The sequence below is a fragment of the Babylonia areolata genome, chromosome 21 (assembly GCF_041734735.1).
Source record: "Babylonia areolata isolate BAREFJ2019XMU chromosome 21, ASM4173473v1, whole genome shotgun sequence".
NCBI classification, from domain to species: domain Eukaryota; kingdom Metazoa; phylum Mollusca; class Gastropoda; order Neogastropoda; family Buccinidae; genus Babylonia; species Babylonia areolata.
Genome location: NC_134896.1, coordinates 19962757 through 19988021, shown reverse-complemented (window position 1 = coordinate 19988021; position 25265 = coordinate 19962757). Strand labels below are relative to the sequence as shown.

At 38.4% G+C, this 25265-nt stretch overlaps 2 protein-coding genes across 3 annotated transcripts; one reads left to right on the top strand and one right to left on the bottom strand.

Moving 5' to 3' along the window:
* Positions 1-497: 497 nt before the first annotated feature.
* On the bottom strand, positions 498-14385 carry LOC143296698 (RNA polymerase II-associated factor 1 homolog). Its single transcript, XM_076608740.1, has 13 exons — positions 14200-14385; positions 12849-12941; positions 11951-12072; positions 11188-11254; positions 9784-9885; positions 9183-9288; positions 8711-8779; positions 6782-6888; positions 6169-6285; positions 4211-4336; positions 3843-3945; positions 3160-3247; positions 498-2631 (listed from the first exon to the last, which is right to left on the bottom strand). The coding sequence occupies exons 1-13, from the start codon at positions 14268-14270 to the stop codon at positions 2204-2206; spliced, it is 1599 nt and encodes a 532-aa protein (XP_076464855.1). The 5' UTR covers positions 14271-14385; the 3' UTR covers positions 498-2203.
* Positions 14386-14427: 42 nt separating this feature from the next.
* Positions 14428-24249, top strand: LOC143296701 (mediator of RNA polymerase II transcription subunit 29-like). 2 transcript variants are annotated; one of them, XM_076608747.1, is made up of 5 exons: positions 14428-14569; positions 16395-16532; positions 21555-21613; positions 21905-21998; positions 23314-24249. In XM_076608747.1, exons 2-5 carry the CDS (start codon positions 16395-16397, stop codon positions 23617-23619), a joined length of 597 nt encoding a protein of 198 aa, XP_076464862.1. In that variant the 5' UTR covers positions 14428-14569; the 3' UTR covers positions 23620-24249. The 2 variants fall into 2 exon arrangements, with proteins under 2 accessions (XP_076464862.1, XP_076464861.1); XM_076608746.1 differs by lacking the exon at positions 14428-14569 and having other exon boundaries at positions 16328-16532.
* Positions 24250-25265: the final 1016 nt, after the last annotated feature.

The following is a 25265-nucleotide window of genomic DNA, read 5'->3' as shown; positions in this document are numbered from 1 at the left end:
GACTTTGGCCTGCTTTATTAGGTAACATGTGGGAGAGGGCAGTCTACACAAAGGGTTCACTGCGAACATGTGTTAAAAATTGTCCTAGATTATTTCTTTTTTGCTTTTATTTCTAAATTTTATTTTAAAAACTGAATGCTTGTTGCATTTGGTTTTATTTCTGTCAACACCATTCCCCACACCCCTGAAAAAAGTGAAGGACACATCTAGGCTGGGGAGAGGGGTATGTAAACCCAGTTCAGTTTTGATGAATGAAATTACCATTACCTGCAAGTTTTGAAGGCCTTGTCATTCCTGTTTATAGTATGAAGTATACTATACTGTATAGGACCTTCTAGACCTTTAAAAAAAAAAAAAAGGTTTTTCCATTATTTGTAAAAGAAAAGATATGAAAATGTAAGGTATTCATAAATCCTCTTCCTGATGCCGCAACTTATGATCATTCACTGAACTAGAATTATTGGGAAACAAATGATTCATAAGTCGAGTCCTGTTGCTGTTTCATCTTTTGTCTTTATTTGATGAAAGTGCATTATATCTAATGCATATTTCTTCCATTCTAGCCTTTTCATGTTAACTTTGTAAATAGTTGTAAATAGGATGCCTGAGTTCATTGGTGAGCTTCAGTATTGAACATGTCTTTTTTTTTTTTTTTTTTTTTTTTTTTTAAAGCTTTGACTTCCATATTGCATTGTGTTTTGTTTTATTTGTGGTTTATCCATCCTCCAAAAGCCGTCACAGCTTATATTTATTACAATGAAATATGAATTTGACTCCTAAATCTGCATATAAATCTGTATGTTAATGTTGATTTACAGCCAACTAAAATAAAAACAAGTTGTGAAACATGAAAATCATGTTCAGATTTGGTTTTGTGGTGGTGGTTTAGTGAATAAGAGCATGTTTATGAATTATCACACATTTGTGTGTATGCACTTGTGTGTGTTTATTATGTATCTTTACATTTAACATTCTGAGGTAAAAACTAATGGGAAATACTGAGCAAAAGGCAAATCTTTATTATTCCTATCAGCAGACGCCACTGTTTTCAAACTATGTAAAGTGATCTGTATCTTCCCCCTCCCTTGCAAATAAAGAGATGACCAGCCACACAAATGTTTCACCTCATGCCACTTGGATAAAAAAAACAACAACAACAAAGACACATTCCAGATAGGTTAACAGTTTGTGCATCTCAAATTAACACCTGAAATAGTCCAATAAGTGAAAGGAACCTCTGTGCATATAAGTTGACAGAGTAAGTCCTCCTCTAACCACCCAGTCCTCCTCTGACCACCCGTATAGAAAAAGAAGAATGTGGGTACTTTTATTTGCAATTCGTTAACAACTAAGCTAACCACAGACTTTGTAAGGGAACTAACAACAACAACAAAAAAAAAAAAACCCTCCATAACTTAACTGCAGGCCCCAAGTACACAGACCAATCCCAGACATACAACGTGAATCAAGTGAGACCCTTGTCTGTTAATTTAGAAAATCAGTCATTTTCAAACAATAAAATGTAAAGAAATGTGTACAGTTAGTCTCAGTTTTTCATGTATCTCAAAACAGATACTGAGAGTACAAGACATACTTTCTTTGCAATTTTTCAGGTTTTATCATTATTATTATTAACCTGAAATTGTCATGAAAACTATTATTATCTACTCTTCCCAACTACCGTATCATATGGTGTGTTCATTCATGCAATAATAAAAACCAAAAAATACTGATAACAAAATCAGTGGTTTAATCTGTCATTTCAAGAGTTAAATCACCTATTTAAAAAAACAAACAAAAAACACCCAAAATAAAAAAAATACTTACAAATGTCACACCATCTCAGAATAGTAGCCATGTTTGTCTCTCATCTATTAAATGTTGAACTAAATAAAACACTGGGGAAGGTTTTAATCTGAAATGCTGGCCCAACTTATTACAAGACTAAATGTTTCCCACTTCTATCTTTAATACAAAGGTGTGTACAGTAAGATGTTCACCAAAAACCACATCTGTACTGATGCAGCATGTGTATTCATACATGAATACAAATTTGCCACCCACCCTTTCATTTTTTACCTATTAGACAACTTACTTTCATGCTGCCTGGATGTTTATTATACATGTTCAGTCAGTAAATCTCCCTATCCCTGTAATGCTCTGAAGGGAAATAAATGAAGAAATGTCCATGACAACTCTCAGTTTATTCACTGTCTGAACTGCTGGAATCAGGACCAAAAATGGCTCGCTCCTCTTCCTTCTCTTTTTCCTTCTCTGCCTCACTCTCACTGTCGCTTCCCTTCTCGCTTCCCTTCTCACTTCCACTGCTGCCACTGGGACTGTGGCTTCTGCTGCGACTGCGAGAACGGCTGCGGCTTGGAGAGCGGCTCTTGCTGCGAGACCTGGAACGGGAACGGGAGGGACTTCTGCTGCCACTGCGAGATCGGGAGCGAGACCGGCTTCCACTTTTGCTGCGGGACCGACTCCTGCTGCGAGAGACACTTCTGCTGCGGCTCCGTGAGCGGCTGGCACTGCGACTACGGACGCTGCCCCCAGACTTGACGCTGCCGGCATCACTTTTGTTGTCTTCCACATCACTGCCTTTCTCACTGCCGCTCTTGTTCTCATCATCTGCAATGAAACGTGGGCAAGCAACTGTTGGTGAAATGGAAAGATTCATGTTGAAGTTTTTTTGCTGTTTATTGCATACACGCACATTCCTAATTTTAGCAAATACACACACACACACACACACACACATATATATATATATATATATCTGTAAATTGACATGCTTGCCCACAAATATACTGACTAGCATATGATCGCAATTTTGCATACAAACATATGTTAAAAAAATATATATATAAACAGGTCATAGAAACAATGGGTGCTCCTCAAAGGCGGTGAACTAATTCAAAATTTACAACTAGTAATGTACTGAAAATTAACTTGTACTGAAAATTAACGTTGACAGCATTTTCCAGTGAAACTACTTGGCTACAAACAGTTCAAAGATGCTGGGCTTTGAACACTGTGCAACACATGAACACAAGATAGAGGACAATGGAGGTCTCTTGTCGACAGCCGGCACCCCAGGAGGGATGAAAGGCCTAAAACAAAACAGAACTCTAAAATTCACCTCTCCTTTATCCTCACCTGATTGCCTGTCCTGTTCCTCCACCTGCATCTCCTCCTCCTCTTCCTCCTCCTCTTGGGGTGGCTCCAGCATGGTCATGCGCACCTCCTAACAAACATGTCAAGGGCTTGTTGGAAAAGACTCGTGGCTATCTATTGATGTGTCTAACTAATGCCAGCAGTGCTTGAAAACTTGAACAACAATGCCAGCGGTGATAAAGTCTCTATCTCACACACACACTAATTATGGGGATAAAAAGAACATCTGATTTCAATAAAATAACATACAACTTGTGCTAAGATGACTTCAAACACTTGGAAAAAGAAGAAAAATGTCAGGAAAGAACAGCTGTAGCAGGGAGAGGAGTATAAGAGTTGGTAGCAAATCGATGAATAACTCACATCTTGCTTTCATTGTCTATGAAATTTACTATAGTACCAAAGATGACAGACTTTACAATAAGAATTATAATAAAAATTTGAAACCAAAATCTTTAAAAATAACTATCTTCAAAAAGATAATAAAATCAGTTTTTGCTGTCCATAAGCATGCCTGCTACAGATAACCATTATGAGACATTAGAAAGTGAGCAAGCGTTTCAGGATTTGGTTTGAAGATTTCAGGATTTAACTTCTTCAAAGGATTTCTTCCAAACCATATTCTTGAGCTGAAAATTCAAACAAACAGAAAATCTCAGCAGTACCTGTGCCTGCAACTCTTTTTCATTCAGTTCACGGTGCTTGACCTCCAACCAAGACTTAGGCATACGCTGAGAACCCAGCTTGCGACGCTTGCTGAGACGCACTCTGAAAAAAAGAATGTGCCATTTCAATAAATAATGAAAACTACATCATGATCCTGCTGAGATTACACACAAGTAAGCAAACATAAATTATGAAAATGAATACAATGCCACAAATACAGACAATCTATATTTGCCAGTTAACATGGAATCAGGTGATCACAAGGTCCATCAGAAAATCTGTGACTTCCAACAGGAGAAACACTCCACTTCTACACAGTCAAAATAGACATACCACAGGTGGACTAAAGTACGAAAGATTGACTCACCTTGTTTCTAATTCATTGTAAAACACACCATCTTCACGGAAGACAAAGAAGTAGGTTTCCTCATAGCCTTTCGACAACTTGTTCTTCACATTCCAGTTGTATTCTCGAGCCAGCAAGTATTCATACCTGAAAACAATGATAAAATAAAGGGATTAAAAAGGCTCTGTTGAGCAAATCTGTCATTAAACCACACACACACAACTTGACACTGGTACAAACTGTAACCAGACATAACAAAATATGATGTAATCAGGGACAGTTGGTACCACTGTTTCTGCCAGTCTGTAGGTTGTCTCTGCAGACTCCCATCAACTTCCACCAGCCTGCACTGCCAGGCGTGCTTCTGGCCTCCCTTCTTCCCAAGGAGCTTCAAGTCCACAGGCTGTTCTGTGATCTACCTGTATGCTTTTGCAAGTTGCATCCAACCCAGTGTCATTTTCTATTGTTCAGTGCTGATATCTGATGCTCTGCAAGGAGCATCCAATCCAATGCCACTTTGCAGTCCTGATTTGGACTCCACTAGTCGCTTTTTTCCTCTCTCTCTCTCTCTCTCTCTCCCCCTCAATAGTTTCTAGTTCTTTCAAACCATACTGGAGTGACAAATTCCTCTGTAATCAGTGTTAGTTTTGAACAATGTTTTGTTTTCCTTAACATCCGGTGATTTTATTTTTCGTGTTTGTAATGTAATTAAAGTAAGTGCATTTATTATTGAACTAACCGCATTCTATAAGGTGCCGTGGCAGAATCAGTTAGCTGTTGGACTTGGTCCAGAACTCACAGTAATCAGGGTTTGAGTTCCTGTTTCAGCATGGTCTTGTGCTTGGGAAAGATACTTTCCTCCAACGTTCCTAACTCCACCCAGGTATGAATGGGTACCTAACCAGATGGAGAAGTTTTTTTTCATTCGCAGGCTGCAACTCCTATGTTCACTCGTATGTACATGGGTGGGCTTTTATGTGTATGACCATTATTACCCCATGTAAGCAGCCATACTTGGGGGTGTCCATACTGGGTATGTTCCTGTTTCCATAACACACCAAATGCTGACATGGATTACAGGATCTTTAACGTGCATATTTGATCTTCTGCCTGCGTATACACATAAAGGGGGTTCAGGCACAAGCAGGTCTGCATATATGTTGACCTGGGATATCAGAAAAATCTCCACCCTTTACCCACCAGGCGCTGTTCCCAAGATTTGAACTTGAAAGTCCAACGCAGCAGTCGCTATAACCACTTGGCTATTGCACCCATCATGGGGAAGTTAAAACAATGGAAGGAGAGGATTGGGCCCAACCTTCCAATGGTGAGCCCCAGACACAGTAGACATGAATTCGCTGCCCCGACAGCCATGAAAGGCAACAGGACCTTTCACTTCACTGCATGCTGCAGACTGGTGCTTTGTATATCTTCTTCTTCTGCGTTCACTCGAATGCACACGAGTGGGCTTTTACGTGTATGACCGTTTTTACCCCGCCATGTAGGCAGCCATACTCCGTTTTCGGGGGTGTGCATGCTGGGTATGTTCTTGTTTCCATAACCCACCGAACGCTGACATGGATTACAGGATCTTTAACGTGCGTATTTGATCTTATGCTTGCATATACACACGAAGGGGGTTCAGGCACTAGCAGGTCTGCACATATGTTGACCTGGGAGATCGTAAAAATCTCCACCCTTTACCCACCAGGCGCCGTCACCGTGATTCGAACCCGGGACCCTCAGATTGACAGTCCAACGCTTTAACCACTCGGCTATTGCGCCTGTCTCTTTGTATATCAACTCGAAACACAAAAACAACTGTCGCTACCAGTATAACCAAGTTTACTGGATGAAGAACAAAAATTTCACTGTCCACATTAGCACTCCATCTCGAAACTAGATTTTTTTTGTTTTTAAACCTTTTTAAATGGGAAAAACAAAAAATCGACATATATTTCTACAGATAAGCTACTTACTCCTGCTCAGGTGTGTACTCCACACACTCTTCAAAGTCAGCCTTGCGTTTGCGCATGGTCTCGGGCGTGGGCAGGAAGTAGGCCACAAACTGCTCCCCACTCTCGTCCACTGCACCTCTGCAACACACCACCACAGCCACCATGCCCTCAGTCTCAGGGAAATAACTCTGTACTTACACATGATTCATTTGGATTATCTTGCGTAACAGAAAAATATCAGAAACTCAGAGCCAGATAATTTAACTAGACTTATTTTATCTGCACTACACACATTGTCACAAACTTAGGAGTCAACAAACTCTGCAACTAGGCCTGATCTGTTTCAGCTTAACTTGTCCAACACAAGAAGACTGTTGCAAACTCTTAGGTCTGTAAACTCCATGAACTAAACCTGATCTCACTCAGATTAACGTCCACACAACAGGCTCTGTCACACACTGAATCTTTCTCTCACTTTCCCCTCACTCCCACCTCCCCTCTTCCTCTGCCCTCCCTCTTTCCCCTCTACCTCTCGCTTGCTCTCTCACTTCTCCAGATTCCTCTCTCTCCATTTCCAACCTTTCCCCCAATATTACCCTCCCTCTCCCTTTCTCCATCCTCCTAAATGTCTGACCTGATCATTGCCTGGGACATCTCTTCAGCCTGAATGTGACTCTCCTGGTTCTGCTTGTCAGCTGGGTCTGAGTCGAACAACACTTGGGCAAAGGGCAGCTTCCACAACTGTTGACACCACCCACACAAGACATACATTTAAGTCATGGGCAAGTTTTGGGTTTGTTTCTCTTTGCCTCTCACTTCCCTGCATGCATTTAATGGAAAGCGCTTGAACAGCAATGCCTTGAAGTTGTGTGCCTTTTGTCATACTGAAATGAGGAACAGTTACTGTGCTTCTCTTTTGTTTAACCCAAAGGCTGCCTGTATGATGAGATAACTCTTCAGCACAACAGTGTATGCTCTGCTGCCACAATGAAGAGATAACTCGTCAGCAAAATATTCTAACTTTTCCCTGGTTCATACTGAGTTCGTAGACAAAACTACTGGTAACTTTAACTTTGGAAATTTTTTTAGATTCTATTGATAACTAGAAATCCGATATACCTCATGAGGCAGTCCTTTATTTGAACGATTTCATTGGGTTACTGCCACAGTATATTTTGCCTGGTCGCCCACTCGCTCAGCAAAATGTCAGATACCGTGGTCAAGTTATGTGATCATGGTGCACTAAAACAACCAAAATTGCTTTCTTTAACTGATGCTCAGAAAGATTTGAAGCATCAACTTGAAGAAGAAGACAGTAATGAACTTTTGTCGGATGATTCGATAGAAAATAAAGGGAGCAATAAAGATACTGGCCAAGATACAACAAACAGTGAATGACGCAGGCTGTACAGAGAGCCTACGACAGAAACTTGACCGAATTATTTGCAGCTCACACTGTGAGCGACATTCTTGGCACTGGGCAAAGGGGTCTAAACAGAACTGGTAAAGTGTCAGGTTACATGCATGGAAAAGGAAGGAGGTGGAGGCCAAGGGGGCGTTGCCTCACATGTATGTTATCACTTAGAGTAGTCACAATATATCATTTGTCTCTTTTCTTTTTATTGTTGTTTGTTCTAGAATAATTTGTACGTACAGGTATCCTTTTGTCCAGAAAATATATTACTGTGCAAATTAACTGACTAATGTTTGCAAAGAACAAGTTTAAAATGTGACAAAAAAATAAAACACTGATTTCAAAACAACTGCATGTCATTGAAAATGTACAAAATTGGAAAACATCATGTGTTGTGTATTCTTGATTCATTTATCTTTCAGAAAATATGTACTTTTATGGGTCTCTTGCCGATAACACACCCCACAGAATTTTTTAAAAATATCTACCCGTTTTTGTTTTTTTTTTTAAAAAACCTGGCAAACAGATTTCACTTAAATCTTATTTCCCTGGCAGCGAAAAGGTTAGTGCAAAACATGTAAACAAGTGAAGCGATTGTGCTCTGACCAGAGTAAGGGCACACAACTTGCAGCCAGTCATGTCCAGTACTTCCACTCTGCCTACACATAGCTGTATGCATATATATATATCCTTTTGATCAATACAGTATAAGGTTAAAAAAGTGTAAGCATCCTTTTGATCAAACACTTCATTAAGAATAAAATTAAAATACCCTATAAACCATCTCTTACTTTACCTTGTCTCCTTGCAGCTGTTAGCATTACAAAGACATTGTGTTTGTTGAACGATAAATCTGCAGGTGAAATGATAGGGCCTGTGGAGTAATCTTCAAATAAAAACAAACAAACAAACAAAAAAGATTAAAAGGCATTAAAGATAAAATTCATTGCTGTCATTCTTCTTCTTCGTTGACAGGCAGAACGTTGATGGTAATGGAATGAAAGGGGGCTGGGGGTGGGGGGCATGTAGGTGTGAAGGATTCTGAATCACAGGTACCAAAATCATCATTCACACATTTCCTTTCCTTGTAACTGCCCTTCCAAATATGACAAGTCAATCATATTGACCACAGGAGAAGAACACCCATACCTTGAAGTCTGGGTAGACTGGCAACACCTCCACAGGGGTGACTCCAGGTTTGCTGTAGTGTTTGGTTATCTGAACAACACAGAATGCTGACATTCACAGTTTGTTCACAATTCAACAAATACTGTTGTTTTTTTCAGTATATAAATAATGCAAATTTCTAAAAGCATATGCTGCATAACACTCATTCCAATGATTGCAAATGAAATGGATGTATAAATCTGCCTAACACATTTTCTCCAACTCTTTCTCTCAAGCAGGAAAAAATGTTCTAGCTTTCCTAGTTATAAATGTAAATAAATTAATCAATTAATCTAGTAACCAGGAAATAACATTTAATAAGACCATTTCAAAGACAAACAAAGATTACCTAACAGTCAAAAAATGAACAGTAACTAATCACAAAACTGTAAAACTCAATAAATGATTTACTGATGAACGAGTTGTCCCACAGACAGAGGCAAGGGGAACTGACCCGCTCCTTGGCCCGATCAAAGGTGGACTGTATGGCTGCGATCTGACTTTCCCGATCTTTGTACAGGTCCTCCTCTCGCATCTGTTGCTTAATCTTGAACCCCACCCTGCATTACACAACAGCAATGATGATAATAATATATGAAAAGTTATCATCATCAACATTATGATCCTTTGTTGTCACAATATTCAGAATGATAAATAAGAATACAAATAAAGAATGTATCAATGTTAGCAGTTTTTCCACAATCCTTATATTTCTCAGTTTCAACTTCAGTTTCAGTCTGACTTCAATGACTGCAGAATCTTGGGTACTGGTTCAGTGGTTGGCCTCAACAATGTTGACTATAAACAGTCAAAGCATGTGGATGTGTTCTATTCTGAAGACAAAGCTTTGCAAAAACAAAAAAAAAAGCATCTTCTTCATTGCATATACATAATCTATCTGCACTCTAACATGTCCATGCACATGCAAACACACACATGTCCACATACACACACATTCTCCCTTTCTCTCTCTCACACACACACATATATCAAAAAGCTCAAAGAAAATATCCCCAGAAGCCTGACAGTCAAACCACAAGCCTGCTGTCACTTACTTGCTCTCACTCTTGTCAGACTTCTGCACAAATCGGTTGTACTCTGTGGAGATGTACTCTGTCTTCCGGAGCCAAGACACATTGGTGTTGTGATGCCGTGACCTGCAACAGGAACACTGAGTTACAGTTACTGCATGGCCCTGGACAAGAGTCTACATACAGGCAATGCCCATACAGGTGATACATACCACAATGATTCTGGCAGTGCTACCCACACAACAGGAATATTGTCATGTGATATTATTATTATTATTATTATTATTATGAGCTTTCTTTACACCTAATCGTAAAGTAAGCATTATGCATTTACAAATAGAAAAAAAAAAGGAAAAACTGAACACAAGATAGAAAAGATTATCAAATCATTAACCCCACCCCCCACCACACACACACACACAACACACACAACTATGCATGCACTCACCCAAGTCACAGTATATATTCATAAATAGTACACAATCAAAAATACAACCTACAAATTCTGAAACTCTCAAACCCCCTCATTCACTGACAGTCATTTTAGTTCATGCTGGAAAAGGATAATCTGTTGAGAATTATTCAGGAGAGGAAAAGGTGGGTCTTCAGACTGGATTTAAAAGACTGCAGTGAAAATGAGTGATGGATAGGCTGAGGAAGTAGATTCCAAAGAGTGAGGGCTTGGTATGAAAAACTGCATTGGCCATACATTTTGGTTCGAACAGGGGGGATCCCCTAAGCAGACAAAAGTCAGAAGAAGAGCAGAGTTGGCATGAGAGTGTGTAAGGATGAATGAGATCGATATCTACATTGATTTTACAGTCTTCCTCATGGATATGCACCCAGTATATGTATATATGGTAGTCATGTCTGCCAATGACCATCAGAATAGCAGAGGAGGCAACTACTGTCCCAATTATATGTGCACTGATTAAATTCGGAATTATACCTGGTAGTGGTTACCAAATAAGTCTAAAATGTTGAAAAATTAAAATAAAAGTTGTACAGCAAAGGTGTTCTATCAATAAGAAGACAACAACAGATAAAAGGAGTGCTTAACAAACACAGATACATGTATGCATGTAGTTCCCAAATATATGTTTGTATCAATTTTTTTTTTTTTGCAATATATTTTGTGTATATTTGAAAATTACTTTTTTGTAATTTTCTTCTAGTCTTTTTTCACTGTGTTTCATTTGGTAAGAGATATAAAATGTAATCAATACAAATAACAACTGGTTCATAAACAGCTCCATTTTAGATGCAGACTACATACCTGTAACAACCATGTAACATACAATCAAACACTGCACAAATAAATGATCAATGAAATCAAAACTGAGAAATGTCCGAAGGACAAACACACTGATACAGACAAAGAACACACACAGTGGTGAGTTCCTTCTGCTGACCAAGACAACTATGTACCTCTTGGAATCAGCTGGAGTGTTCAGCTCCTCTTCCAGTAATTTTTCATCTTCTGGGTCAGGATAGGCTGGAAAACATACGGAACAAAACGATCATATCACAAAATGGCAGGTAAAAAAAATGATCATTATATACAAAAAGCTACAGGCAAAAAAACCCCAACACAACATAAAAGGTATGAATACTTTCAACACTGTGACTTATTTTCTTTCAACTAATCATGAAGGCTTCTGCATTTAGCGCTAAAGTCACTTACAACCTCCTCCATTGCATATTGTTCAAAGTTATAAGATTCACACTAGTATTCAGCAACAAGGACAGTCAATATCTGCATTTGTTGCACAACAGCACAAATGTGTTGGTTTGGTCAAAGTCTACAAGAAATGATCAGGGACAGATTAGTTTATGGAATCAATAATATCGCATTCAAAGAAGATTATTATCGGAGAAAGACTTGCTATTTCAAAAAAACATTTGACTTTTCACCAGCAATGCTGCAGCCGAGAGTGCAGCTGACTTGCAAGCTTACAGTTTGGCACACTGAATTAAAGAAGGTTTGAAAATTAATGTCACTGCCAAACAGTCTGTCCATTGGTTTCTAGCTCCTGTGTCATCTGCCCTGTGTCTTGCACTCCTCCATTCAGGAATCTTCATACTGTTCCTGAATCATCAATCGATGATAGCTACACAATTACCACACTACCCTCCATTCTTCAGGACTGGAAATAAAATCAAGGGAACAAACACACTCTGCTGGCCTTACCATTGGGGTCAATTTTATATGTGTCTGGGTTGATGAGATCAATTGTCACATCAAGGTCATGTTCTGACAGGAGGTCATATTTGAATGCCCGTTCCAAAGATGTTGGCTTATACTGGTAAAATCTGCAATAGACAAGACTCTGCAATCAATGATGAAAACTGGAGATGGAAGAAATAAGTTATAACACAGCAATACATCTTTATTCATATGTCTATTTATCTAAATCCGCTCTCTTCCTCCATCAATACATTCCCCTTTCATACTTCTTACATTTTCATCTGGGTCTGTTTCCAACCCCACCCCAACCTCCTGAACAAACACTCCCTCACTCTGATTATCTACCTGGCACTACACTTGCTTTAATAAAAGTATACACTAGACGAGAAACAACTGTGCAAAAATATCACACCAGTCACATCACACATGTATGCAGTAGTGGTCAGATGTCTGCTTGGACGAGTTGAAGCCACTTGGACGAGTTGAAGCAAGATGGTCTGAATAACAATAACAAGTGAGGATCCTGTATTTGAAAAGTAATAGCCGCAAACAGCTTTGAACACAACTGGCTCATTCTCTGATTTAAAACACATTCCACACATTGAATTATGGCTGAACTATGTGGTTCAGAAATTACAGGTAAATCATTTGCTCATAAAATTTTAAGTACACTTATTAAGTTATTTGATACTGCCTCAGCGCAAACAAAAAATCAAAGTTCAAACACATAAAACACATTATAGTTTACACCTAACACCTATGGTTACAAGATGAAGAAATAAGTACCAGAACCTAAACTGAAATATGTACTATCATGCCTAATAAATTCAAAAGGGCAATATGATGAAGCAGACCTCAATAAATGATTAACATCAAGTGATCAACAAGAACCATTGCAAACCTGTTTGATTCAAATGGATAGGTGATGAACTTTGGATCAAATGGGATGTCTGGCAGACTGTTATTGTACTTCACTCGACAAACAAGGTCTGATCTGTAAGACAAATTTGAGAGGTAAAATTCATCAAGCAGCCATCATACATCCCCCAAGTTTCCACATCCAACCTTTGTTTTATTACCAAAGAGCCATATTAAATTAATAATAGGAAATTTTCTATCTAAAATTACATTTAAATAACATACTTACCGTGACCCAACTAGTGCAGACTCCGGCAGGGGTCTGACATTCCTGTCCTGTGCAATACTACTATCTGCCTATGCAGAGAAAATGAAAGTAACTATGGAAAAAAAAACAGATTTTGAAATGTATCAAAACTATTATAGTAATGGAGAATAGTAAGAGTAACCCTGGTGTAAACCATCCAAACACAATGAAACAGTTGTTATTTTAATCTATCTAAAACTCACGATAACTGCTCTACTTTCCATAAGCTCCAGCTTTTCCTGTCATCTGGGGGCTATGAACTGATTAAAATGAAACTTTAAAAAATTATGGTTTAACCAGTGAAGATGGCAGCTGCAGAAAAAAAGCAATGTGGGATGATACAGAGAAGACAAGAGTGCTCCTGACATTCAAAGATGGAAAATGTGAATCCAGTGATGATCCACATATATTGCATGAACATACGTACATGTCTACAACAGAAAAGGGGAACCAAATGAACTGCAACTAACAGGGACACTTGTACAATTCTCCTCTAAAGGCATACTATTATCAAATTAAAACATAAAACATAGCACTGGAAACAATGCAGCCATGTACGGCTAATGTTGATAGTGGTGGGTGCAACTGTTAAGTGGTTACTGAATCAAAACTCTGTCATCCTGGCCTGTGGCCAAATGACCATGGTTCAAACCTTGGCAGAAGATGGGATATGTTTCTGGCATCTTTCTTATCTCTCTCTCCCAGGTCAACATACTTGCAAACTGGTATGTCAGATCTAAGACAGTATAATACCTTTATGTGTGTGTGAATTCTTATGCTTTCGTTTTACTGGGATGTGCAATGTTGGAACTGATGCCTTCACTGGCCTCCAGTCTTCACCACACACACACACATATCCTTCCAAGAAAAAGTCTAACGCTCTCAACATGTTGCGCCAGTCCAGATTTAAAGATTACTGTTACCATTTTGTGTCTAAATTCTTTTCTTCCTACCACCTGTCCCAATGAAAGTCAATTGAATTAATGTCCACATCAACGAATCGTAATCTGTACCCAGATACAGAGGCCTACTGATTTTGCAAAGGAAATTAAAATTTCAATTTATAATTTCATTTTGACATATCTACCTTTTGTCTCCTGGTCGTTGCCTTTTATCTCGGTCATCTGGCCGACGACCTGACTGAATCGTTGGTGGCATTCTTAAACAACAAAATCAGGAACACGATTACACAGCACACATTGGAAAAAGTTGTTCACTGATGCTCTTTCCCGGAAATCGAGTTTGCTTACAGATTAGTGTATAGAGGTAACGCAGCTGCGTAATTTCACTATCTGTGTGAACGGCGAGGTTTACGACAGTCCATTTTGTTGTTAAACAGCACACATTTTGTTCTTACTGCGGTTGTTTGGTTTTTTCACACCTTTCTACCCCACTATTGTGCTGGTATAAGTTATGTCTCTCAATATATCCTCGTGAAATAACTTGAACTTCCACAGGTGAGTACCATTATTTGATTGACTTTCATATTTCATTTAGACTCGTCACGCACATGATGTTGTGATCTGTCAAAGGCTGATGCAAGCAAAGCTTATAATTATGTACTTGATATACGATAAATCCGGGAGGAATCTTTGCACTGAACGCTGGAAAGCCACCAAAACTGCAGCTCTTTTCTTTCTAATTTAAATGGCCTACCGCATCAATTAACTTGAGACGTTGATCATTCTGGCATCACCATAGCTATTCAATCTTTTTCACAAAACCAAAATATGCATACACCTATGGAAAGCGGTTTCATGCAACTTGTCAGAAAGCCATCAGTCATAAATGCATACATCAGTTGAAGATGATGATGATATATGTGTGTGTGTGTGTGTGCGCGCACACACACACACACACACACATGTGTTTTTGTATGTTTGTGCGTACCTATGTGTGCGTATGTGTTGAGAGTAGCTGTTAGGTACATATGTATTGTTAAAATGTATGTATGCATAATGTGTGTGTGTGGTTTGTTTAGTCACATTTTGGTATGTAACATTGATGTAACTTGATGTGTTATGTTATCAAAAGTGTTTTTGTAAATCACCTTGAGCAGATTTCTGGATAGTGTGCTATATAAGTATCCATTATTATTATTCATTATTGTATACACAAATAGTAGGGTGTTCCGGATGTACTGAGTCTTTCAGATCAGATGGATGATAAACTAAGGTCCTGTGTGAAATCTATATGCTTAACCAGAACAGGTAAAAGACGAAAAATGACAAAGAGAGTTGTCTTTCGCAAATGATTCGGATGAAAATACTACTTCATTAGCGGGAAACAGTTAAACATGTATACTACAGACAGGGACTTGAAAGGAAAGACAACTGGGTGGCGCCATAGAGAGACATTTGTTTTGACAATACAATTCAATATACATAGATATAGATAGACAGATATATAGATATATGGATGCAAAATACAATACAATACAATGCAACGCAATGCAATGCAACGCATTGCTATGCTATACTACTTATGTAGTACTAGTACTAGTACTAGTACTACTACTGCTACTGCTACTACTAGCAGTGTAAGGACTGGCATTTGACTGCCTAGGCCCCACGGCCCTTTTTTCTTTTTTTTATGTTCCCTTCAATATCTGTCTCCTTTCATAAGTGGGATACACATATGTTTTCATTCACTGTAATTCATTCGTCAAAGTCAATAAATTTTCCTTTTAAATTGATGTTCATGTCAAGGAGATTTTTTTTTTAACACATTAGTCTTTTGTGCAAGTTCGGTTTCAATAGGTAGTGCATTCCATATTTATGCAATTCTATTAGCTGTTAGTATATATCACAGTGCTCTTTACAAATTTTCATCATTGTACTTCTGGTACTCTCATAATCTTACAATCTAAAAATATTATTCACATTGACTTAATTATAGCAATTTAACATTTTGTAAGCTTCTATTAAATCTTCTCTTAGCCTTCTACCATTTAATGAATGCAGATTTTAAGTATGTAAGTCTGTTCATAGCTCATAGATTTGCATTCTTTTAATAACTTAGTCGCTCTTCTTAGTACCCTTTCTAGAAAAAGGTTATGTTATGCTATGTTATGCTATGCTATGCTATGCTCATGTCACTCTGGGCTTCCCATTTCACTTTCAATAATCTTTTTTAGGTTCATGGGAAGAACGGTTTTTGTATGCGTTTGTGTTAATTGGGTGTGATTGGGTTGACAGTTTCGCTTCATAACTTCCGGTAAGCACCAATCGTGCGAATACCCACAACAAAGGTTTGACTAAGATTTAAATCATGGCTGCTCAGATGCCTCCCCAAGTCCCGATGCCACAACAGCAAGTTCCACCAGGACAACAGCAAGCGCAGCCTCAACAGCAACAAGGCGATCCAGACCCAATATCCAGATTCAAGTCACTTCTACCGCGCTTGAGGGAATCCTTGGCTGTGAGTAGATTCGACTGCAACTCGACTATAGTCAGTCATCTCATCTGTTCATTCAAAATACCGTCATTTGTCTATGATTCTGTCTATAAGTGACGGAAAGACCTGAAAGAAATGAAATAAAACACGCAGATAATATTGAATGCACAACTAAACAGTTTTGTTACGTATTTAGTAACAGACCTATCAATCATCTGTGTTCTGTTAGTGTTGCCATGACATGATGATAATGACATCACAGTTTATTTTTCCTGACACCTGTATAATTTGTGTGCAGAAGATGTCATAAAATAGTAGATTTCTTTCCTGTCACATCATCTTAGTGGGGTTGCCGTCATCAGCTCATGAAGACCATCCTGAATCACCCATACAAGTGTTACAGCACACACACACACACACACACACACACACACACACACACTGCAGAGCTGTCCTAAATAATATTAGTGATACAATATTATTAGCAGTTTTATGTTGTCATTATCCTGATGATGTTACATCTTAGGAAACTTTTGATTTGTTAATTTATGATTATGAATGAAATAATAATTTATTCTTAAATAGCACTGTAATACAAGCAGAAGCAAGCTCTAAGTGCTTCACGACACGATACTTCAAATAACTGAGTAAACAGAATGCAATAAAATTAATACAGAACCCCCCCACAAAAAAAAAAAACAACAACAAAAAATAAAAATAAAAATAAATTAAAAAAAACCCCAAAAAAACCCATCCATTAATAGATTCAGTAACTGCACAGTTGACAAGACCGACTGGTATATAGTAATATAGCCTAAATGCAACAACTATTACATCACACATACACAATCACTACTGCTGAATGAGTGAGTAAGTGCTGTGTTATTCAGTGTTGCCTGTTCTGAGTCAGAATACAGAAGATACCACCAATTGAATAATAAACCCCAGCTAGCACTTGTAATAATAGTAGCCAATTGAGAATGCACACACACACACACACACACACACACACACACACACACACACACACACATCTGCATTGTGCATGTGGCTACTCAGCTTGCAGAAGCAGCCAGACTGAAGTGAATGAGTATTTGTTAATATTATAGATTTTTACTTTCATTATATCAGTAGTTTAACTCACTCGGGACGACAAGTTTTCTCCCTTGCTTTTCCCCACAGACGGCCCATTTGTAAGGGTTTGGAAAAAAAATTACAAAAAATACAAAATACTGTGTAAGAAAATGAAACTTTCAGAACTGGTTTATTACGTGTTGAGCTATTACATATAAAAAAAAATCAAATTTCTCATCTTATTTTTACAGTTTTGCTATATGTAGAAAATACTGCCAATTTTTCACCCCGAATCACCATACCCATGCTTGCTTTCTGCATTAAATTCGCTTTCTTCTTCATCATCATCCACCTCTTCAGTGTCCGACCCTTCAGTTTGTAGCATTTCAAGTACTTCGGCAACCCTAAAACCTTGCCGTCACTGCCTTGTTCGCTTCACAACATTCTGAGAAGAGCCCGCTTTGCTAACAGGCTGGCACGCGAGCAGACGACCGGTCAGTGACTTTGTCAGCGTGTGTGCGAGACGGGCCACACATCCCAGGCTGACCAATCATACCATTCGATTGTGGAGTGACCCAGAATAGCGCACTCTGCTTGGCTAATCACAAAATCACGTGTACAGCGCATGATGGAATTTTACTTTCGGAGAATGCTATTCCATTCCTTCGTCCGAAACCGAATACGTTTTGTGTAGGAATGCGGTTTTTTTTTTTTTTTGGCTTGGCTAGTTGAGAAACCTAATTGAAAGGGTATAATTGATTTCATGCAGTGAATCAATCAGTTTCATTATTATAAACTATGAAGACAGCTATGGAATGTTGCAACAAGTATCATTTTATGGCAGTGGCTGTGAGCAGTGACCACCCAAAAATCAGTTCCAGCTTGTATTGTATTGTATCGTATCGTATCGTATTGTATTACTCTTTTTTTGTCACAATAGATTTCTCTGTGTGAAATTTGGGCTGGGGTCCCAGGGAAAGCACGTTGCTACACTGAGAGCACTACCCACATTTATGTATTTTTTATGCCAGCAATTTCATTTGTTTTCCTGTCAGAGTGTATTTTCTACAGAATTTTGCCAGAGATAACCCTTTTGTTGCTGTGTGTTCTTTATGAGCGCCAAGTGCATGCTGCACACAGTACCTTGGTTCATCATCTCATCTGAATAACTAGCATCCAGACCACCACTGATGGTCTCTTGGAAGGGGAGAAAATACTGGCGACTGTGGGATTCGAACCAGTGGGCTTAAATTCTTTCGCTTCTTGCACTCCACTTTTGTTAGCAAGCTCTGTTTTTCTTTTCTTTTTCATTTTTTAGAATTTTTTTAATTTTTTAGATTAAAAAGTTAATTATGAAAAGCAAACTCCACGTGGACCAACAGAGTTCTGAAGGTATGTCTGAAGTGTTTGATTCAATAGATAATAATAGTAATAATGGTATTTATATAGCGCTGAATCTTGTGCAGAGACAAATCAAAGTGCTTTTGCACCAGTCATTCACACGCATGCATAACTCTAAAACTGAAGACAAGGAAGAGGCAGGGAAGGGAGGCTATTTTGGGAAGAGGTGGGTTTTTAGGCCAGACTTGAAAGAGTTGAGTGTGGAGACTTGACGAAGCGAAAGAGGAAGTTCATTCCAGTTGCAAGGTCCAGAGACAGAAAGAACGGTGGCCAACAGTCGAGAGCTTGAATCTGGGTATGCGTAAACAGAGTGGATCCAAAGCTGATCGTAGTGAGCGAGATGGACTGTAGAGGTGAAGGCAGCCACAGAGATAGGAATGGGCTGATTTTTGAATACATTTATAACATAGAGTGCTGATCTTGTACTTTATTCTGTGTATGACAGGGAGCCAGTGGAGATGTTACAAAAGAGGAGTGATGTGCTGAGATCTTTTATTTCTGAGGACGAGTCGCGCAGTAGAGTTTTATATGCACTGAAGGGACTGAATGGATGAAGCAGGCAAACCAGACAGTAGAGAGTTACAGTAGTCAAAGCGAGAGAGAATGAGAGAAACGACAAGTCTAAATGTTGCGTCAATGGACAGATATTTCCAGATGGAACTGATGCGCCGCAATTGACAGTATCAGGATTGACATGTCTGACTGATAAAGTTTTGCATGGACAGTGTGTTGTCAAGGACAATGCTGAGGTTCCTGACTGAACTGGAAAGAGGGATGGATGTACTGCCAAGTTTGATTGTGTCAGTTGTGATGGAAGAGAGTTTTTGTTTAGTTCCTATCATCATGGCTTCAGTTTTGTCCGCGTTCAATTGTAACTTATTTAGAGTCATCCAATTTTGAATGTCCAGGAAGCAGTTGGATGTTTCTTGCAAGAGCAACAACAGTTTTTCGGGGGTGTCTCTCTTCTGGAGTTGAGCGTCATCAGCATAAGAATGATGACTGACATTATGGCGGTTGATAATTTCAGCGAGAGGAGCAGTGTACAGTGTGAAGAGCACTGGGCCTAAAACAGATCCCTGTGGGACTCCATGTTCAATTTTAATGGGTTCAGACTGCAAATTGTCAACAGTGACAGACTGGAATCGGTCAGGGAGATAAGATTTGAACCAGTTTAGAACAGTGCCATTGATACCAAATGTAAAATGAAGACGGGAAAGAAGGATTGAATGGTCTATCATGTCAAAGGTGGCTGACAAATTGAGAAGAGTGAGAAGGGAGATATGTCCTGAGTTGGATGCTAGCAGTAGGTTATTCAGGATGTGGAGGAGAGTTGTTTCAGTGCTTTGATCAGCACGATAGGCAGACTGAAATGGGTGGATGAGATTGTTGAAACAAAGGTGACTGTTGAGCTGCTTCAGGACAGCTTTTTCAAGGAGTTTGGACAGGAATGGAAAATTAGAAACTGGTCGATAGTTTTTCAAAATGTTTGCGTCAAGGTTGGATTTCTTCAGAAGTGGCCGGACAATTGCAGTTTTGAAAGTGGATCGAAACGTTCCAGTGAGAAGGAATGAGTTGACAATATTGGTGATTGTGGGGAGAAGCTGTGAGACACACTGGAAAAAGACAGAGGCTGGTATAGGATCGAGCTCACAGGATTTTATTGCCATTTCTTTCAGGATTTCATGGACTTCTGTTTCAGTTAATAGATTAAAGGAATGGAGAGGATTGAATTGAGGATCAGGATGAGCAGGTTGGAAAGGCATTTGGTCTAAGATGGTACGAATATTTTGGACTTTGTCGAAAAAGAAAGAGAAGACATTGGGGATTTCAGACAAAGTGTAGGCAGAAGGAAGAGGAGTCTTTTTTGCAGTACCGAGAAGATTTGACATGATAAAGAGATCTGATGGATGTGGCATCAAGAACTTGAGAAGAAAAGATGTTTGTCTTCGCTGATGAGATTATATGTTTGACTTTATTTATTTGTTTTTGGAAGATTTGATTGTGGACTTTCAGTTTTGTTGATCGCCATCACCGATTAACTTCTTTAGTTATAAGGGGAGGAGGGAGATGTTGAATATTGGCTGAAATAACAATAACAGTGTAACATTTGACTAATCAGATTGTAGTGGGATTCACTATTATTAGTGTTGCGAAAGTCACTCCTCTTTGACACACTTTGAAATATGCAAAACATAAGCAGATTAATTGTTCACACCAGAAAAAACAAACAATCAAACACCGATGCTCCTGGCGACCCCATTTTTGCAGGCATTTTATAGGTTATTTTCTAGGACATTGCACTATGTGTGTGGTATGGCCCAAAATGAACTCTGCAATACTTGCATTCATTACTAGAACAATGAAGATGAAAGTCCATGACACATAGTATGATCTGAGCTATTTCTGCAGGTCTTGTACACCTGATTATATCAAAATGAGTGTATTTCAGGGTGTAAATGCATGTGTGTAGTATATATTAATATGAGTGTGTGTGTGCTTGCATGCATATCTATGTTTGTATAAATTTTGTAAGGTTAATTCTCATTTAAAAAAAAAAAAATCTGTTTACAGAACCTCTTCAAAGATTGTGCACAGATGGTCCGACACAATGCGTCTCATGACAGTGGCAGGTAAACTCAACAGACTACTACCAATTGTGATATGAATTCAGTATGTATTTTTTTAAGTGCATGAATGATTTTTTTTTATATTTCATATCCCCACCATTATGACTCCTTTCACAAATGCTTTCTTTAGCAGACTAAGCTAGCTTATAAGAATGTTCAGTTTCAGGCATTATTATTATCAAGTCACATGTTTTCTTATTCCCAGCTTGATAAATGTTATCATGATCATATCAGTTAACAGTCATGTTTTGAACTGTTGTCTTAAAAAAGATTATGTGATGTCTGATTCTTCAGCCACCCAGATATCCAGCAGCGAGAACGTATTGACAAGTTTGAAAAACGTCTTGAAGATTTCTTCGCCATTTGTGATCAGATGGAGATTAGTCTGGTAAGTTGAGTTTTGTGCTTTAGCAATTTTGCATTGTAGCTCTCTTTGATCCAGTGTGAATTTATTATCTTTTTCATCATGTTATTGAAAATGTATGCATTGTCTCATTATGGCATAGTCTGGCACCAGTGAAAAATTGCATAATACAGGTCACTGGAAAAAAAACAACCCACCTCTGTGGAATGCCGACGTGCCTTTCACTTGTAAATTATAGTATTCTTTATGTGTTCTGGAAATACTGCATTTGACAAAAAAAAAAAAAAAAAAAAAAAAAAAAAAATCACCTTTTCTGTTGTTCTTGTTTTCTGTATTATTTCCATCCTTTTCTGTCATTTCTTCTGTTGCACTTCCTGATTCATTCTCTTCAACAGTGTGTGATTAAAACTATAGAAGTATGATAGAGCTTGGGTTGTTTATAGTTGTTTTTTTTTTTAATCTTAAAATTTCTTTAAACCAAACTGAAAATTGTTTGGTTGTAATTTCTGCAGTTCCCATGTTGGATGAAAATTGAAATGGGTGTCTCGTGTGCATCTGGAAGACCTTGCCTCTCTTTATTATACATGTTTGCAGTTTGTGTTATGCTTCTGTGGCTCCTGTAGTGTGACAGGTGATGAAACTAAATACTGGAATGAATGTAATTTGTTGATACATTTTTTAAATTGAAATGAGTTTAAAGTAGACAACAACAACAACAACAAAAAAAAACCAGAAAAAAAAGAGATAGAAAGAAAAAAAAAATGACAGTCATGTTTTAGTGTTATTCCCCTTCCCATTCCTCTGTGTATTAGCCATTTGTTTTTGCATTACATAGTTTGGATGAACTTTTTTTTGGGGGGGGGGGGGGGGGTTGTTATCCAGTTCTATTTCTGTGTGTAGGGTCACTCCGCATCAAATTTCTCAATTGTTCTTTTTCGTGTATAACTGATCAAAGTGCTCAAAGATGTTGACAAACTGTGTAAGTTAGTATTTTTATTATGTTTATTTGCCAGAAGAACAAAAAATTGTTTCGTGACATTACAATCATGTCCCATATCACTCATTCACAGCCACACCCAGGCTTGTCTATTGCAGTCCAAAGGTTTTTAAGACTCTTTTTGATATTCTTCTGAGAAATTATAATTCTTATTTGATATTTTTCCAACTTGTCTCTTCATTTGTATTCTGCATGCAATTTAGATTTGTTTGCTTTTTTTGTTTCGATATTCTGATTATATGTTTATATAATTACTATTCATTAAGGGTCCTTACACTTTCCTTCAGTTTCTTTCTCACATTCCCCCCAAATAACCTCTGTGATTTGTTGACCCAATGACAGCGTTTGGCACTGGAGCTCCACCACCAGGCCCTGGACAGCATGAAGAACACACCACAGTCAGTGATGATTTCCAAGCCAGAGCCCTCCGCCTCCCAGCAGGAGGGGCAGTCCTACGCCCAGTACCTCACCACCATGCGCATGCAGATCAGTTACGCCAAGGAGGTGCACGACCTGTTGAACGACGTGGCTGAGAAACTGCTGGAAAAGTCCCTGGCCCCCTCCACTCCCCAGTCCTTACCCCAACCTCCACCACCACCACCACAGCAACAGCCACCACCTCAGCAGCAGCAGCAGCAGCAAGACTGAATGATGGGGGGGGGGGGGGGGGATGGGGTGAGGGAAGAGTGTATGTAAGTGTGCATGTGAGTTTGTGTGTGTGTGTGTGTGTGTGGTCAGCATGTCATATGCTTGTAATTGGGAGGTAAGTGTGTATGTTGAGTGTGTAAGAGATTGTCATTTGGTACACAAGTACTAATAGTTTTGTGCAGTCAGTGTATGTGTCTGTGTAAGGGAGACAAGTATGTATGTGTGTGTGCATGTGAATGTGTTGTTTGTGTGATTGGTCACCATGTTGTATGCGAGTAATAGGGAAGAAAGTGTGTATGTTGAGTGTGTGTGAGGTCACCATTTGTGTGAGTACTAAAAGTTTTGCACAAGTAATGCTTGTGTCTGTGTAAGGAAAGTGTGTGCATGTCCAGTAAAATGTGTCTATGTAAGGATGTGTGTGTTGTGTCATTATGTGGTATATAAGTAATGCTAACAGTGTTGTGTGATCAATGTAGCATGCATCTGTTTAAAGGAGATGTGTTTGTCAGTGTATTACTTTCAGGTCTGATTGTTAATTTCAAAAACAGTACTTGAGACGTTCCACTTGAGAATGGTCTCATGGCATGCATGTGTATTTTGCTGTAATAAATATTTCAATGTGAAAAACAATACCAGTGTTTGTTTTTTTGTGACACATTGGCATTTGTTGTTGTGGTTGTTGTTTAATTAACTCTGCTGCTGAACTGTAACAGGTATTCATCATAAGAGAACGGTGCACTGCAATTTTGCGAGAGACCACAAAGAGCTGTTGTCGGGACAGAGTTTATGTCAGATTATACTAGTTTTATCTTATATTTAACCCATAACTGGTGATCAATCAACAGAATATGTGTTAAATTGTACCCTAGCCCATTGCTGTGGCACCATACGAGCCAACCCTGTTCAAGCATGGATGTTAAAAATTACTGTGAACAATGATGCACCCTTGATGAAATTGGAAGTGTATATACATATATGCATATGTAAGTGCATTCCCTGTTAAAAGATTAATTTTTAATACAAATATATTAAATCAATTCTGTTTACTGTTCCATTATAAACTGTTAATTATGATACGAAAACTGATTAAGATATTAAAGTATAATGCAAGACCAGATTTAGATTAGGTGCTTAGAGTATTGAACTGTCCATTTGAAAATGAAACTTGTCAATGATATTCTTCAGGTGGTTTTCATCCCATTATTACAGATTGTCAATGAAGAAATTTCAAAACCCAGTCAGTTATAACAACACAACACTTATTTTTTGGGTAGTATCAAGAAATGTATTTTTTATTTCTTTAAGTTACTGCAGGCCTAGTCAACCATACTGGTCATGTCAGAAGTATCAAAACAAGACAGAAAAAATATTAACTCCCAAAATCTCCACAATGACAAGGAAACAACAAACAAAACTGAATTTAGTTAAGTGATACTCTACTTGAACACATAAGCTCACATGATGTTGACAGTACTGCCTTTCCAGACAATTTTCCACCAAAATGTATTTAACAAAAAACATATTGTGCCACGATGTATCAAAGTACAGAAAGCAAGAATCACTTTCATTCCTACTTAAAAGGGTCAAATAATATGAAGTAAATAATCTTTCAAGTGTCAAAAAAAGTAGAAGTAATCAAAGCACTT